The 16,831-nt window shown below is 42.8% G+C and overlaps 1 protein-coding gene across 2 annotated transcripts in view; it reads left to right on the top strand.

Moving 5' to 3' along the window:
• Arfgef3 (ARFGEF family member 3) overlaps window positions 1-16,831 on the top strand; it is a 161,229-nt gene that overhangs the window by 124,068 nt on the left and 20,330 nt on the right. For both annotated transcript variants that reach the window (XM_006986096.4, XM_042262236.2), the window contains exons 20-26: window positions 3,895-4,028; window positions 4,559-4,704; window positions 6,433-6,612; window positions 10,147-10,291; window positions 11,713-11,835; window positions 14,862-14,965; window positions 15,498-15,642. In XM_006986096.4, coding sequence (XP_006986158.1) covers window positions 3,895-4,028; window positions 4,559-4,704; window positions 6,433-6,612; window positions 10,147-10,291; window positions 11,713-11,835; window positions 14,862-14,965; window positions 15,498-15,642 — 977 coding nt within the window. The remainder of the gene's footprint in view (window positions 1-3,894; window positions 4,029-4,558; window positions 4,705-6,432; window positions 6,613-10,146; window positions 10,292-11,712; window positions 11,836-14,861; window positions 14,966-15,497; window positions 15,643-16,831) is intronic.

Below are 16,831 nucleotides of genomic sequence, written 5' to 3' on the forward strand. Positions count from 1 at the left end.
CTACACACATGTGAACATGCATGCTCATACACACACACACACACACACACACACACACACACACACACACACAAAGAAAAGAATAAAAACCTTCTCACCCAGAAGCCCATAAGTGTGGTACTTACTGATACCTAAGAGTCACATTATGGTAAAGGAGAATCAATTATTGCCTCAGCTGTTGGGCAACATGTCTTGATGCCGGAAGTGCTTGTGATCCCCAGTCACATGACATCGCCTTATCTGTCCCCTCAGCACATGGTCATTATGCCTAGGCCTCCTATAAAGAGAACAGACAGGAAGTGGCTAGGGCAGCAGGCTGAGTCTATACTGGCTGGGCTCAGAGAGCCCTGACTTCCTGTTCTGATTTGACATTGACCTGCCTGACAATGTCTATAGAAACAGTTACACTGAGACTGACTTCCCACTGACTCATACAGTTCGCACATGCTCTGACTGGTAGAACAATCCCTTGTTCCTATTTGTCCAGTGATTTGGCTACTGAAGTGTTTCAGAATCCGGAAAGTGGCACATGGTTATCAGGGAGAATATAACACTCCTGGAGTCTCTTTACTAGAGGGAAAGAAAAAGAAATGGTTAAGAGACCCAAAAGCAAAATAGAATCCAAATTGGAAACGGAAAATACTTTGTAAATATTTAACTACTGTTTCTGTTGACTCATATTCTTTTACTGGGCATTAAGTTATAATTTCTCTTAAACATTACAGTTTGAATTAGATACTCCTTTAAAAAAATTGTAACCTAAAAACATAAGAGCAATATTTGTATATCCATATGTTATTTGTCTCTGTTCATTATCATAAAATGGGAATGGTACTAATATATGCCTCACCATAGGCCAAGTCATCTGTACAACCTTACAAGATGTTCTTATGCATAGCCAGGTATGGGGTGCACACCTGAAACCCCACCATTGAGGAAGCTGAACCAGGAGGGTCATGTGTTCCAGGCCAGTCTTGGAAGCACAGGGAGTCCCACAAACTACATCAGCATTGTGACTGTGACTGCATTTCCAAAGCAGAAGAGTGTGTCCACTGCTTGAATCCAAAACTATTCCCTTTTGTAATACGCATGTAGGATGTCTGTTATCTTGGTATTTCTGTTAATAACCATATGCATTTAGTTCAGAAAATAATAACTGAAAGCATTTAAAAGAAGACTTCGGTTATTGCTGAAATTATGAGGCTAGTGTACACAGTGTAATAAATGTATTCTCAGAAGGTTTGGAGCACTTAGACTTACCAAACTATGTGTATCTTTGTGGTGAGTGCGTGCATGTGTGTGTTTGGTGTGTGTGTATACGTGTGTATGCTTGTGTGCTGTGTGTGTGTTGGTATATGTGTGTGCTGTGTGTGAGTGTGTGTCCCCTATGTGTTTGCTTGAGTACTGGTGTGTGATGCATGTGTGCCCTATGTGTTTACTGTGTGTACTATGTGTGTGTGCAGGTGTGTGTTGTGGGTGTGCTGTGTGTGTGCTTTGTTTTTCTTTAGACATCTCCTGCCAATATAAGAAAGACCTCAGTGTATAAACATAATTATCATTGAAGTACAGAAAAAAAGATTTTGCTGACATATTAATAGGATGTCTTGGATGAACAGTCAAAGAGTTATTATTTTATTAAATTAGATATCTATTAATACTGGCTACAAAAATAAATTTTAATAAGGTATTTCAAAGTTAGAACATGTCTAATAGAACTCTATGGTTTTAAAAGCTTATTGAATTTTTTAATTCATTTGTGCAAAACATAGTGATAAAATTTTTTGTGTGTGAGTGTGCCTCTGTGTGTGTGGGGGGGTGTCTGGTGTTCTGTCTTTCTGTCTGTCTCACTTTCTGTGTGGGAGTGGTCAGTTTACTCAAAGGAAATTCTCTAAGAAATTCTCTAGTCATCCTCATGAGACGATTAAAGATGGTCCCTATGTTTTTTGTTTTTTGGTTTTTTTGGTTTTGTTTGTTTGTTTGTTTGTTTTTTGGTTTTTCGAGACAGGGTTTCTCTGTGTAGCTTTGCGCCTTTCCTGGAACTCACTTGGTAGCCCAGGCTGGCCTCAAACTCACTGAGATCTGCCTAGGTTTCTTAAAGCTGAGACAAGTATATGTATCCAAGCTGACTAAGTTCTGAGTCACACACACCCCCACCCCCACCACCCCCACCCCCACCCCCACCCCACCCCCAGCCTAAGATCTTCATTTGCTGAGAGTCCACTTCCATGCTCAGAATGCATCCTTACCTCCCAGAGGCTCCACTGAATAGGCCATGATAGCGAAATGATAATAAAAACTGACATTAACTAGCAGTAAGGGTACCAGGCACTTTCCTGGACACTGCACACAGACCAGACAACCCACCAGACAGCCCAACCAACCATGAGAGTTACTAACTTTCTTAGAGGAGGAAGTTAACTAGTTAACTCATTCCACTTTAAGACGATGGAGCCAGCAAATGCTTCTGAGTCTGTTTCATCCCAAAGACTCGTGCTACTTAAGACAGAATCACAGGGCAGAGTGAAGGCACATTTTTTTTTTTTTTTGGAGATAGAATCTCAGGTATCTTAGGCTGATCCCAGATTTGCTATGTAGCTGAGGATGGCCTTGAACTTCTCTCTAGCCTCCACCTCCTAAGTGAAGGTGATTATAGACTTGTGACACCACACTCAGTTTATGTGGTGCTGATGATGGGGCCCCAGGCTTCAGGCATGCTCTGTGGGCCCTCTACAAACTGAGCAGCATCCTCAGCTACTAAAACTGCGGAATTCATTTTTGATCTTTTAATGGGCAGATTATGTTTTGCCCACGTTTGCCTGTGTACACATGGGGAACAGAAGAGTGCACTGGATCCCCTGGAACTGGAGTTACCGTTGGCTATGAGCAGCCATGTGCTGGGCGTTGAGCTTGGGTCTTCTGAAAAATCAGCCAGTGCTCTTAACTGCTGGGCCATCTCTTCAGCCCTAAAATGACAGAATCTTAATTAAGCATGACACTCAGATGACAAGGGATGACATTTTGATTAAAAAAAATTCAATACTCATTACATATGAAATTATTTCATGCACTAATATTATCAGAAAGCTTGCTTAACATCTTCAAAGACCCACAGCGGTCCTCTTGTCAAGAATTAACTCGTGGATTTGATTTGTACTTATCTGCAGACTGATGCTGAGTTTTGTTTCCTGAGAGCTGCTCAGTCATTGGTGTATCTTATTTGAAGGAATATCTTTTCAAGTCCTTTGCTCGTTTCAAATTAGGTCTTTGACTTTTGATGTTAAATTTCAAGTTTGCTTCATTTTTTTCTCAACACTGGATTTATAAAATATGTAGTATCTTTTAATGCCTCATTTTTTGTTATTTCTGTCTTAAAATTTAGTATGTCGCATGTTAGTCCTTCAGAAAGACTCAGGATTCAATTTCTGTTCAAAACAATGACCCTTGAGCAGCACACGGCATCCCATACCACTGCAATCACTGTAGGCTTGGCAGGTAGACCATAGATGGATGCCTCACTGCTCTTGGGCTATAGGAATCTAATGTCTGATCTTTACATCTCACCCTCCATCCCAGAGCCCTGGAATCTCTGAAAGCAATACTTTGTCATCGTTCACATTCTTGCCAAACACTTTAGGAGTGCTTACCACCACTGGCTAGCCTGGGAAGCCGCCAAGATTATTTTTTTCAAGTCTGTTTTGTGGTATTCTTTACATCAAAATCTCATGGTTGGTGCAGACTTGTGCACATTAATAATAGCTATGATCATACCATCCATGTGTCTGCAGTGTTCACACAGCGCTTTTCATAATTACATCAGCTGAATTGCCGTAATTATTCCGCCGAACACCCTTGATGAATTGTTCCCGCATAATGCGTGTGTTTGCTTGCACCCAGGCTCTTTGACGATGCTACAGACAAGTTGAACCTGTCGGCCTTGGGAGGGTTCCTCTACCAGCTAAAGAAAGCGTCTCAGTCCCAACTCTTCCACTCCGTGACAGACACCGTCGATTACTCTCTGGCAATGCCAGGTAATTTTCCCTGAAGACACTGTTGGTAAATAGCCCCATCATTGATACCAGCAACATGTGTAACAGACAACAGTTGCAGTCATAATAATTACAGTTAAAAACTCATCCATGTGTGCAGGGCCCCGTGGTAAGCACTGGATGTGGGCCATCACGTTTATATAATAATCAAAGAAACTTTAAGAAGTAGATAGATTTACCCCTTGTTTTATACATGAGATTAATGGGGAAAAGAGGGAAATCCTTGGCCCATTCCAATGCAGCTACTAAATGGGTCTAACTCCTCAGCCTTACTGTTTACACCAAAGCTTCATGCCTTCTTCTCTGTGGACACAGTGTTGAATCAGGGAGAGGTTTGGGTCCTGCTGAGTGAACCACCTTGCTGATTCTGAATGGAAGGCTCTCTCCTTCCTTGATGAGCCGTCTGAAGCCATCTTGCTACCCAAGAACACTGCCTTGATTTTCAACTTCTCTGTGCTGGAGTCCTTTGAACTATACCTGAGTTTGGGCTTTCTCATCTCCCCTTCCCGTAGGAGAAGTTAAGTCCACCCAGGATCGCAAGAGCGCTCTGCATCTCTTCCGCCTGGGGGATGCCATGCTGAGGATCGTGAGGAGCAAGACACGGCCCCTGCTCCACGTGGTGCGCTGCTGGAGCCTTGTGGCACCACACCTGGTGGAGGTGAGATTGGAAGATGGGAGGAGCCTGTAAATGGAGGCTCAGGGAAGTCCTGCTCCAGAGCCAGCATAGGGGCTGTATTTGGAGGGCCACGGGTTAATGAGAACTTTCCATAGCCTGCTCATAAGCACCATTGTTCTCTGATTAAATATCAAGGATTCTGAAGGCTCACCCAGTGCCTCCCTGGTCTCTCTTTCCAAGTATATGGCTCAACTAGCTTCCATTCAAAGCTGGTTCTTGGTTTTTGTGTTCTGCTCTTAACTTGAGTCTGGAGCTAAAAGACAGAGCCCCGAATCAATTCTTTCCTTTGGTGCAATGTCTTTGCTTCTTGTCTCTCTTCTCTGATAACTCAGTTACAAGGGACATGTTATTTCAGGAGGGGGAACCATATATCCTGGTTTTCCTGACAAAATGAACATTAATACCTTCCCACTTCCCAAAGGAAAGCGGTTTATAGGATCAGTTTTGCAGTAGCTCTGTGTCGAATCCTCTCAGTACATGAAGACTGGCTCTGTTAGTTACCTTTCTGTTACTGTGGTAAAACACTGTGACCAAGACAAGTTAGAGAGATCAGGGTTTAGGCTTATAGTTCCAGAAGAAAAGCCCATAGCAGCAGGGAGGCAGAGCCAAGAAGCTGAGAGATCACGTCTTCAAAAGTGAACACAGAGCAGAGTGAGCAAACCGGAGGTAGGGTGAGGCTACGAAACCTCAAAACCTACCAACGGTGTCGCTTCCTCCAGCAAGACATCACCACCTCCTCAGTGTGCCAGCCAGGGACCAAGTGCTCACATAGATACCGGAGCCGGTGGGGGTCATTTCCCATTCTCACCACCCCACTGGCTAAGTAACAGGGAACATTATTGCCTTATTTACAGTGGTAACTATTCATAAACACCCTGTTGTACTTACTTAGTAAAGATAGACAAGAAAATATTTCATGGAATTTAATTTACTAACCAGAGGCTAGACTAGTGAGGAAGAAAGGTAGAAAGTATCAATTTAGTTAAGGCCAAAGATCCCATCAGCTAGATACTATGTTATAATTGGCTACAGGGAAAGCCTGGGAGCGTCAAACAGTGACCATTCATTTCATTCATTGATCCTCTGTAGCAGAAATTTGAAGAAAATGCTCTGGTAATTCTGGTCTGGACTAGTGCACTGGCTCATTTTATTCCAGCTTGACCAAGCTAGAGTCATTTGGGAACAAGAAGTCTCAATTAAGAAAAGGTCCCTATCAAACTCCACATCACACTTTGTTACTTACAGGGTGGTTTCTGCTTTGCCAGTAGCCAAAGCAAGTCCCAGGTCCAAGTTGAGAGCCAATGCAGAACAGAATCAATAAAGGCCATGAGACCCAGGCTGTGTGAACCAATTCAAGTTCTCATTGCAATTGATCCACTCACTAGGGGACAAATGACTCCCTTGATCTTAATATATTAGGGGGATGACTAAGGAGGAGCCATGAGCAGTTCCATAGGTTGCGGTGAACATGCTCTGTACTGCTGAAGAAAAAGAAAATAATGGAAGCCTTACTCTTCCAGAAACCTTAACTTGATGTTGGAGTTGTATCTACCCAGGCGATTAAATTTCCAGATGCAATTTGGTACACTCATCATCTATACATTAAAATTCCTTAGAACAGAATTGCTCTTCCTACCTTTACATAATGGGGTGGCCTTCAGAAGCCACACTTTCCTTGCCTGACTTCCGCTCGCTCTTGGTCTTGTGCAGGCCGCCTGCCATAAAGAGCGCCACGTGTCTCAGAAGGCCGTTTCCTTCATCCATGACATCCTGACCGAGGTTCTCACGGACTGGAGTGAGCCGCCTCACTTTCACTTTAACGAAGCGCTCTTCCGGCCCTTCGAGCGGATCATGCAGCTGGAGCTGTGTGATGAAGATGTCCAAGACCAGGTGAGTGTGACGAGGGTGGCGGCGGCATCCTCCTCCTCTCCAGTGCTGGTGTTTGGGGAGGGAGAAACAGGCACTGTCCTCTGGTTCGCACGCTGTCTGCCCAAGCAGGTGACAAAGAGAGGTCCAACAGTTTGGCCAGGATCACCAGTGACCGGTGAAACTGAAACAGACCTAGAAAATCTGGCTGGATTGATTTATAGCTTCTCTAGACCACTCTACTGACCGCAGTCATCCTGTCGAATAGTACATAAATGGAAAGAAGCGAACCCAGTGACCTCACCTGTGACGCAATGGTGAGCCCAGAACTCAGCAGGCTCTTTCCTGAAATCGACTCAGATGTTGAACAAAGCGTCTTCGTTTCCTTTTAAATGCATTGACATATTGGCAAGAAAATGAAACCTACTAAAATGCCCCCACAGTGACAGCCAGAGAGGGGTGGACACACACAGCCCCCGGGGTGGTTCTGCTAGAGTGGGTTGTACCATCAAGTGAAGCCATAGTTCGTCACACGACATTCTCAAGGTTGCAGGAGCCAATGACATCGCTGGGCTTCACTTAGGCTAAGCTTAAACATAAAAATAAATAACATTAGAAAAAGAGAGGAAAGGAGGTTATAGAGAAGCAAAATTCTTCTTCCCCCCCAAAAAAATACAGTTAGTGTTAACTAGAAGTATAATGTAATAAATTGAAGGTACAAATTATAATCCCCTCATCGAAAATGGAGAAAGTAACACATACGTGAAGAGAAGTTTTAGAAACAGAGATGTTAAAAGACATGTGCCTAACATAAAAGAATGTGGTAAAAGAAGAATGGATGAACAAAGGGCCCTGTGAGTGTGGGAAACAGAGCGAAATGCTGATGTAAGTAGATCCACACGCATGGTCGAATCAAGTGGGATGCTCAGCATCATTAGGAAATGCAAATTGAATCCATGATGGGTACCGCTTCACTTGCCGGGGCAGCTGAAAGCACAGAGAAGATAATAACCACAGGTGAGACGTAGAGGAAATGAACATCAGACGCTGGATTAAGAAAGAAAATACTTTACTTGGTTCAGGACACAGCCTGGCAGTCGCTCAAGGGAAATGAAAAAGCATCCATGGGAGTCTTCACAGATATTTGTAGCAACAGCCACATCATCGGATGGAGTGAAAAGCCAGCTGTGGTGGTCTGTGCCTACAACTCCAGGAGGCAGGAGGATTGTGAGAGTAAAACCAGCGTGGGCTTCATAGACAGTGCTTAGGCAGTCTGGGCTGCTCTCTTGGAGTGGGGAGGAAGAGGAAGGGGCTGAGATAAGAAGGCAGTGAAGAGCTAGAGCTATGCAGATTCTAACTCTGACAGAGTTTGTGCAATTGTATACGTGTCAGGTCAAAACCAAAAGAGAAACAGGGAGTGTTACTATTACTAGAAAGTGGTATTTTTGTTTGTTTTTGTTTTTCGAGACAGGGTTTCTCTGTGTAGCTTTGCGCCTTTCCTGGAACTCACTTTGGAGACCAGGCTGGCCTCAAACTCACAGAGATCCACCTGCCTCTGCCTCCCGAGTGCTGGGATTAAAGGCATGTGCCACTGCCACCCAGCAGAAAGTGGTATTTTATAATTAAAACTAAGTCAGTATATTAGAAAGACAAAAACAGGGAGGGGCACTGTGGAGGTAGTTCAATCAGCCCTGTACTGGCTGTCTAAGCTTGGGGACCTGATTGGAGTCCAGCCCCTGTGCAGAAAGCAGGCCTGTGATGCACACTGTCATTCCAGCACTGGTGAAGTGGAGAACTCCCAGGGCTCGATGGCCAACTAGTCTGGTCAAACCAGCGAGTTCCAGATTCAGTGAGAGACTCTGTCTCAAAACACTAGGTGGAGAGCAACTTCTGGTCTTCACACAGGGCCACTTACAAATACACAACCCCCTCCCCTACCCATGCAACCTTGGAAATGCATGAAGACATGAACAGTGAAATGGAGATGCAATCTAAGGCTCACAGCAGAGAGGAAAGTTATTGTTTCATGGGCACAGAATTTCATTTTTGAAAAAGGGAATTTTTGTGGGGATAGACGGGGTGGACCCTACGTTAAACTGTATGAGCTATATGCAATTGGAAATGTGGTAAATGTACACTGTCTACATTGTCCTGTGGTTTAAAATGAATTATAATGAGATATGGCAACCCCTCCCTTGAAATGATTGATAGAACAGCCAGACAGCAACTCAGGTAGAGATAATGAGCACCACAGTGGGCCAGGCTGAGTGACAGATGTACATTCTCTTCAAGTGTGGGTGGAGCTTCCTTCCGAAGAGTTGATATGCAAACCTATAAAAAAAAGTCCCAGGAAGTTTAGTCTAATTTAAATCACATGAAGTGTATTTTCTGGCCATAATGAAATTGGGTTCATAATAAATGATTAACTTGGGAAATGTTCAGATATGTATAAATCAAACATCAAAATTCTAAGTGATCCTTAAGTCAGTGAAGAAATGACAGGAATGTTTAAAAAAATGTCTTGAGTGAAAACATGACATACTGAATTTGTAGGATATAGCTAAATCAGTATTTATAGGGAACTTACAGTTGCAAATGTTCATATTAGAAGAGAAGAACTCTAAAGAAAGAAGTGCATATGTGTTTGGCCAATTGACTTGTGATGAAGATGCCATTGTAATTCAACAGAGGAAGAAGACTGTTTTCAGCCAGTTTTACTTGGACATTTGTAAGAAAGATGAGCTTCAACCCTCACCTCTCACTACACACACACACACACACACACACACACACACACACACACACACACACACACACAACACCCTGAAAATTGGTCATGACTTAACACCAGCAAGAGCAGTAATTATAAACATGAGTGAGACTAAAGTTTTTTGGAACATGAGACAAGGGTCAGCAACATGACCTTTAAAAAGAAAAATTGATGAATCAGACCTCATCAAAATTAAACACTTGTATCCCCTGAAAGATAAAATTAAGATATAATAATAAAAAGACAAACTCAGGGCTGGAGAATTGACTCAGTGGTTAAAAGCACTGTCTGCTCTTCCAGAGGACCCAGGTTCAATTCCCAGCACCCACATGATGTATCACAACTGTCCATAACTCCAGTTCCATGGGATACAAAATCTCTGCTGACTCCTTTATGGACACTAGGCATGCATATGGTGTACACACCAACATATATAACACAAATACAAATAATGCAAAACACTAGAACATATAAAATCTTTAAAAAGAAAAAAAAGATAAGCTCAAAGTTGTAAGAGTTATTTGAAAATCGTGAACTGCGAAGGACCTGAATCTACAAAGCATGGCAATGAGGAGGCAGACACCCAATACAGAAAACAGCACACTAACGGGAGGCTAATCTTGTGGAAATTTACTCAGTGACATTAGTTACTAGGGAAACAAGTGAGTGCTGGCTCAATTGTGTCTTTCTCTTTCACTCAAATTAACTCAGAAATGGGGGGCGGGGAACACCACCTTTCCTACAAGTTCTACTTGTGTTAATTAATCTCCTCCCCTTCACCTGTGCAGGTGGTCACCTCCATCGGGGAGCTGGTTGAGGTGTGCTCCACGCAGATCCAGTCAGGCTGGAGACCCCTGTTCAGTGCTCTGGAGACAGTGCACAGTGGGAACAAGTCGGAGGTGAAGGAGTACCTGGTTGGGGACTACTCCATGGGTAAGAACAGTTGGGTGATTCTTGCTCTGGTACCTTCATTCTTTATGCCAGGTCTCAGGTTATCAAAAGAAGAGAAGGAAAGCCATTCCACCAGTCATGTTTTGTTGGCAGGAAGTAGCATGCAGCTTGGACTTAGGGTTGGATGGGCACCAGCTGGCCCAGAGCTCTGAGCTCATCAGGTCCTGCTGCTCGAGCCGAGGGGTCTGTTGGTCCACTCTGAATTGCTATGTAGAGTTACTTCCTGAGACCACAGGGGGAAATGTCACAACTTGAACATCTGAAAATCTGAAATGCCCCCCAAATCCAAAATAAATTGGATTTCAGAGTCTCAGTCAATTCTAGCAAGTATTTTAAACTCTGAAAAACTCCAAATTCTTAAACACATCTGGTCCCCAGCATTTAGGAGAAAGTATACTAAGCCTGTATCTATTTCAAGTAAGAAAACAGAAAAGTATAATCCGGGAGAATCATAATTAGGCAGTTTGGATCTAGCTAGAAATAGATTGGCATGCCAAGAGTCCAGGGGTATTGTGTCAGTGATCCCCAAGGCCACCCTGACATTCAGAAACTTGGCAGAAGGACTCATGGGACAGAGCATACAGCTGAGATAAGATTTATTACGTGGCTTGGTTTATTCCATGGCTCATGACTAAGTTTCACTATGTTAGTATAGTAAGTACACAGCCAGTTTGTAAGGTAAAAAAACAGAGAATCTGGAAGGGTCCTATAGGTCCCCTTGCATTCTGGCCTTCCCATGGAACACAGAGAACTCTTCCCTTAGCAGTGGAAGTATCAACAACATAAAGCCAATCAAAGACTAAGCTGGAAACTGTTCCCATAGACACATTGTGCCTGGCATATACCAAATCCCACATGTTCAGTATAAACCAAAGTTTTTGACAGTCTAGGATAGTAAAGCATCTTATGAGATAACTTGCCCAGGAATAGTCTGAGAATCAAATTCCTGGATGTCAGTCAAGAGCTACCTGATTGACAATCTTGCAAGCATGATTTTCCAAGGCAAGCAGGCTCAGGCCTCTGTGACTCCTGCACAGGAATGGATGAATAAATGTATTTTACCAGAGGCTTGTCTAAATAGTCCTTGTCTGTAGGTATTCTACCGTCTTCTGTGATGCAACATTCCAGATGCCCCGTGTTTACTATTTAGACCCACACATTGCTCCAGGCCTATGTTCCTCCAGCCCTACCCTCCATTATCCATCCACCCAGCCTTCTTCCCAGCCTTCCTGTAGCTCCCATTTAGGTGAAGCAGCAAGATGTGCTTGCTATTCGGTCAAAAGGTCCAGACATTTCTCCAGTGGATCTTTTCTAAGACTACCTATGAGGTGCTGGAAGTGTAAGCACCATGAAGGGTTAAAACCTCCCTTTGTTACGATTCTATCCCCTTCCTCCCCACTCAGGAAAAGGCCAGGCACCCGTGTTTGATGTGTTCGAAGCCTTCCTCAACACCGACAACATCCAGGTCTTTGCGAACGCAGCCACTAGTTACATCATGTGCCTTATGAAGTTTGTCAAAGGGCTGGGTAAGTGGAACCCACTTTTAATGACACTCGCTGTCACTGTAGACCCTTTCAACGTGGCTTTCTGGGGACATCCCTGGAGACGGTGCTAGAACAAGCATGCATCCTGGGATGTGAGCACGTGGGTTCAGAGGCTTACTGAACTCGGGGTTGTCTGAAGTTGATTTTTTTCACTGTGTCTATAAAATATCTTGTGATACAATCCATTCTCAAACTATACACTTCTTAGGCTATTCCATATAGTCTTCAGTAATTAACCTTTCCCTTCGGTATCACAATTAGCAGTTGAAAAGTAAGCTTAAGAATGCCATCTCGCCAGGCAGTGGTGGTGCACGCCTTTAATCCCAGCACTCAGGAGGCAGAGGCAGGCGGATCTCTGTGAGTTTGAGGCCAGCCTGGTCTACAGAGCTAGATCCAGGAAAGGTGCAAAGCTACACAGAGAAACCCTGTCTGGAAAAAAGAAAAAGAAAAAACAAACAAACAAACAAACAAACAAGAATGCCATCTCTAGTCTTCGTAACTGTGATGTGTGCTTTGTATGAGTCAACAGCCCCCTTCTTGAAAGTCCTGATGTATTTTAGGGACCATCTAAGTGGTTATATGCCTAAGTTAGTAACATTTAATAGTGTGAAGTCTTGTACACAGCATGACCTGCTGGAGCTGGGTTTTGCAGAGCACAGATTCATGGGGGTGAGATGGAGAGAATGGGTCAGGAGTTAAACTACAAGTTTAGGAGACATTTATACTCCTGAGAGATTTACACAGAGAGCTCCTGGACGTGGAGTCTGAGAAGCTTAGAAATAAAGCAAATAGAAAGTTGATGTTTTATATCTTCTCAATAGACAATTGATACCTTGATCATTCCTTTATAAAAGAAACTGGACACAAGAAGGTGTTACCTTATGTCACCCTTATTCTTGGAGTAAGAACAAAATGAAAGTGCAGGATTTACCTGCAATTAGTCTGAACTGTAGGCAAGCCTTATCCTGTTCTGTTACATACAGTTGCCCTCCACAAGGATACATTCTAAGACCACCAGTAGGTTCCTAAAACCACTCATAGTACCAAGGCTGTGAATTCTCTATTTTTACTATATATACATGGTAAAACTTACCAATAACTAATTTATGAAGTAGGGATTATATTAGACTAACAAAACCTAATGATAAAGGCTGGAGAGATGGCTCAGCGGTTAAAGAGTACTGGTTGCTCTTCTGGAGGACCTGGGTTCAAATCCGAGCATCCACGTGGCAGTTCATAGCCATCTGAAACTCCAGTTCAGGGGCTATAATGCCCTCTTCTGGCTTCCTTGAGCACCAGGCATGCAAGAGGTGTGCAGGCATGCATTACAGGCAGAACACTCACACACATAAAAATAAAAATAAATAGTAAAACTTTTTTAAATGGTTACAATACATGGATATCATATCTGGCAGTCTGGGAACCCAAGTGGCTACAAAGTAACACTAGGTAGGTACTGTATCCAGCCTGGATGCAGAACACCATCCAGATGGAATGGAGCAGGAGTGACATTCCATCTTGTTGCTGACAAAAAACATATCGTTTAAAACTTAGGAATGTCTTATTTCTGAAATTTTCCACTCGTGTTTTTATGTTGTGTGGGCACACATGCTTAGACCACAGCAAAGAAGAAAAATTAAAGAATTTTCCTTGGACAGTTAGGCACACCGAGTGTCTGTGAAATACTCAGGTAAAGGTGCCTAACAGCATGCTAGAAATTTGAGACTTTATCTTAGAGAAAAAAAGTTAGGGACTGAATGTAGAGATGCCAGATTATTAATATGTACATGAAGCTATTTTGAAAAGGGGGGTTCTCTTTTTTGTGTGATCTGTGAAGTAGAGGGTCAAGGTGTAAGGTTTGGGGTTCCATGGGAAAGACAGGACACCCCATACAACTAAGCTTCCTGTGTACCACTGGGTTCCAGAAGGCCAATATATACTTGGGTATACAACATAAAAAAAGGTAACACCTGCTATAATTGAGAGGATAGGAAAGGATGCTGTTGTTCGTTTCCAGCTGCTTTATACAGTAAAAATTCTCCCTGGCCTCTGTTCTCAGTTATAAGGTGTATGAATGTAAACCAGGAGCTGGCAAACTTACAATACAAATCTCACTCACTGACAGATTTTTTTTAAAAAAACCATTTCATTCGACCTTTGTGCTACAGCAACAGACATGAAGTTTTAGATGACCTACAGAGCCTTAAGTACTTGCTCTCCGGCCCCTCACAAAAAGTTTGCCAACCCTAATCCAGAATGTGACTTCCTTTATTTCTTTTATGTAGAAGCATGCCTCATTGCTTCTGAATTTTAACTAATGCCTAGTAATTATGTCTGTTTACCCATAGGGAAGGGTGCTTGCTGTTACAATTGCAGACAATTAGCTATAATTACAGAGCTGTGGAATAATTTTATTAGAAGTATAGAAATAGAGTCATGGCACTGAGAATAAAAATTATCATTCTCCCTTATTTACCTATAGAAAATCGTTTCCAGAGATGGGCTAAATCTCTGCAACTATATGAAAAAAAAAACAAAAAAAAAACGAATTCAATTCCAATTAAGTTGCCAGTGTCTGCAACCCCCATATGTTTACTCTTTCTGGGCTTTTCATCTGCTATCATCCTTCAGTACCTCATGCTGGCAGCAGATAAAATCCAAAGAGGGAGGCTAAGAGCCTCATTTCACCCTTGCAAGGCCTGCCTCTGGGACTGCTCTCTGTCACCAGAGCCTCAGAAGTCACATCATCCAGCAGAGAAGTGAATTAATGCACTGGCGCTCAGAAATATTCTCTCAGCCACCACAAGTACTGGACCAGAACGGACGAAATGTTCCTCATAGGGAGAAAATTCAGGGAGAGGAATCTTGTCAGGGTTATATGAGTTGCTGTAATTGTTCCCTTTCTTCCCCTTTTATGTATATTTACTTGGGTAAGATGTGAGTGAGCAGGTGTTCTGTTATGACTGGAGAACATGGATAACTTTGTCTCTGTCCCCACACTGCCCTAGGGGAGGTAGACTGTAAAGAGATTGGAGACTGTGTCCCAGGAGTGGGAGCCACATCCACAGACCTGTGCCTGCCTGCTTTGGATTACCTCAGACGTTGTTCTCAGGTACTGGGGAGGCCCAAACACAGCTCCAAGTCCTACGTCTGCCTCAGAGCGTATTCATAAAACATCAGCAAATGTCTTTAGCTGAGGCCTGCGAGAGAGACTTTTGTTTCCTCCACCTTGACCTCAGACCTCTCCATCTCCCAGATTTCTCATGCTTTTCTGCTTCCCGGGAGGTTGGGTCATGGGAAGGGGAAAGCCAGAGTCTGGTGCCCACTTACCTATGGACTCTTCTCTGGGGTCCCCCACAGACAAAAATACTTGACATGTTCACAGTGATCTTAGTGAGTTTATAAAAATGTATAAAATTCATATGTTGAAAAATCAGCCACTGTTTTGCTGCCAGTGAGTGTTACTGCATCTGCCCCTTAATAGAACTGCTCATGTCAACTTGTGAATGCAAGTCACATGAACTTTTATTCTTTTGGAATCCTAGTTGAGTCCCCATTACTAGTGATTCATAATCTTGCTGTTCTCTAACCCTGAGAATTCCACAATATATAAGTGCACTGTCTGGTGTGGTCTTCTTATTTAGTTATTGGCCAAGATCTACAAGATGCCCTTAAAGCCAATATTCCTAAGCGGGCGACTTGCCAGCTTGCCACGAAGGCTTCAGGAGCAGTCGGCGAGCAGTGAGGATGGAATTGAATCAGTCCTGTCGGATTTTGATGACGACACCGGTAAGTTCATTGATTTGGCTAGGATGATCTGTTGTGTTCTTAACCCCAGAATCTTAGGCAATAAATGAAGCTAGTTCACAGATCATGAGTGGTCATCCATGTTTATGGTTTGTTGTGTTTTTTTTTAATAATTTTTATCAGGGTAAGTTTAGCCCGAGTTTCCAAGGACTCCCTAAAGTCAGCACTAACCCATTCTTCTCACATGGCCGCCTCTGTGCAAAACCAGCACAGCTATGCAGAGCCCACCAAATAAGTTTCAAACTCTTGAATCCAGCAAATTAGGACAAAATTGCACTGGTGCTTAACTAGGCGAGCAAATGCCTTCACTAGCTTCAAGGAAACACAATTACTTCCCCTCAGACTTGTTTGGTTAGAGACCAGGGAAATGAAGCCATTACTGAAGAGAGACTATCTGTGACTGGTGAAGCTGATAGGCTGCAGAAAAGAAGACTTTTAAAGAACTTGTTTCAAATTAGGTCCCACGCAATCTCCTGCAAGCCAGCCTCTTGTATCTAGTGACTCTAAGTGATTTTCCAGTGTGTGGACTCCTGTGTGCGCCTGCTGCCTATGGTCTCAGAAGACCTCATCTGGCCCACATCTGGAAATGCAGATGACACTCTTAAACAGGCCTACTTTCCAAGACCAGGTCATTTCAAATATTCTCGGAGGATGTTTTTATTTTTGTCCTTCAATTACAGGAGTGGTTAAAAGTTTACAGTGTTCGATAGATATCTTAAATGGTAAAACCTCATAAAATCAGATAGAGAAAGCATTATAGGCAGGAATAGATAGCTAATGTAATAAATAATTCAAACTATGAGAAAGAATAATTTTGACTGAATATTTGAAACCTTCAACCAATGTAGTTATGAGCAGAAGCTAATGTTATTGTCTGTAATAAAGTCTTGGGATTTGCCTCGAGCTAAAGGGAGAGAGAAAAAAAAATTCATGACCCGCTGGCTACAAATTGATAATAGTCAAGAGTGGGGGAGATTACAGCAAGCATTCCTGAACTTATTTGTGCAAATCAGTAATCAATTTTATTTCAAAGGCCCATCTTCTTACAGATTAAAGTCAGCCAAGTATCTATCTAAAGTTCCCCACATTAGTTATTAGTGATCAATCATCAATTCATTAAGGACTTAAAAATTATAATTATGAGCCAAGTGGCTGTGGCACACGCCTTTAA

The sequence above is a fragment of the Peromyscus maniculatus genome, chromosome 16 (assembly GCF_049852395.1).
Source record: "Peromyscus maniculatus bairdii isolate BWxNUB_F1_BW_parent chromosome 16, HU_Pman_BW_mat_3.1, whole genome shotgun sequence".
In the NCBI taxonomy this organism is placed as follows: domain Eukaryota; kingdom Metazoa; phylum Chordata; class Mammalia; order Rodentia; family Cricetidae; genus Peromyscus; species Peromyscus maniculatus.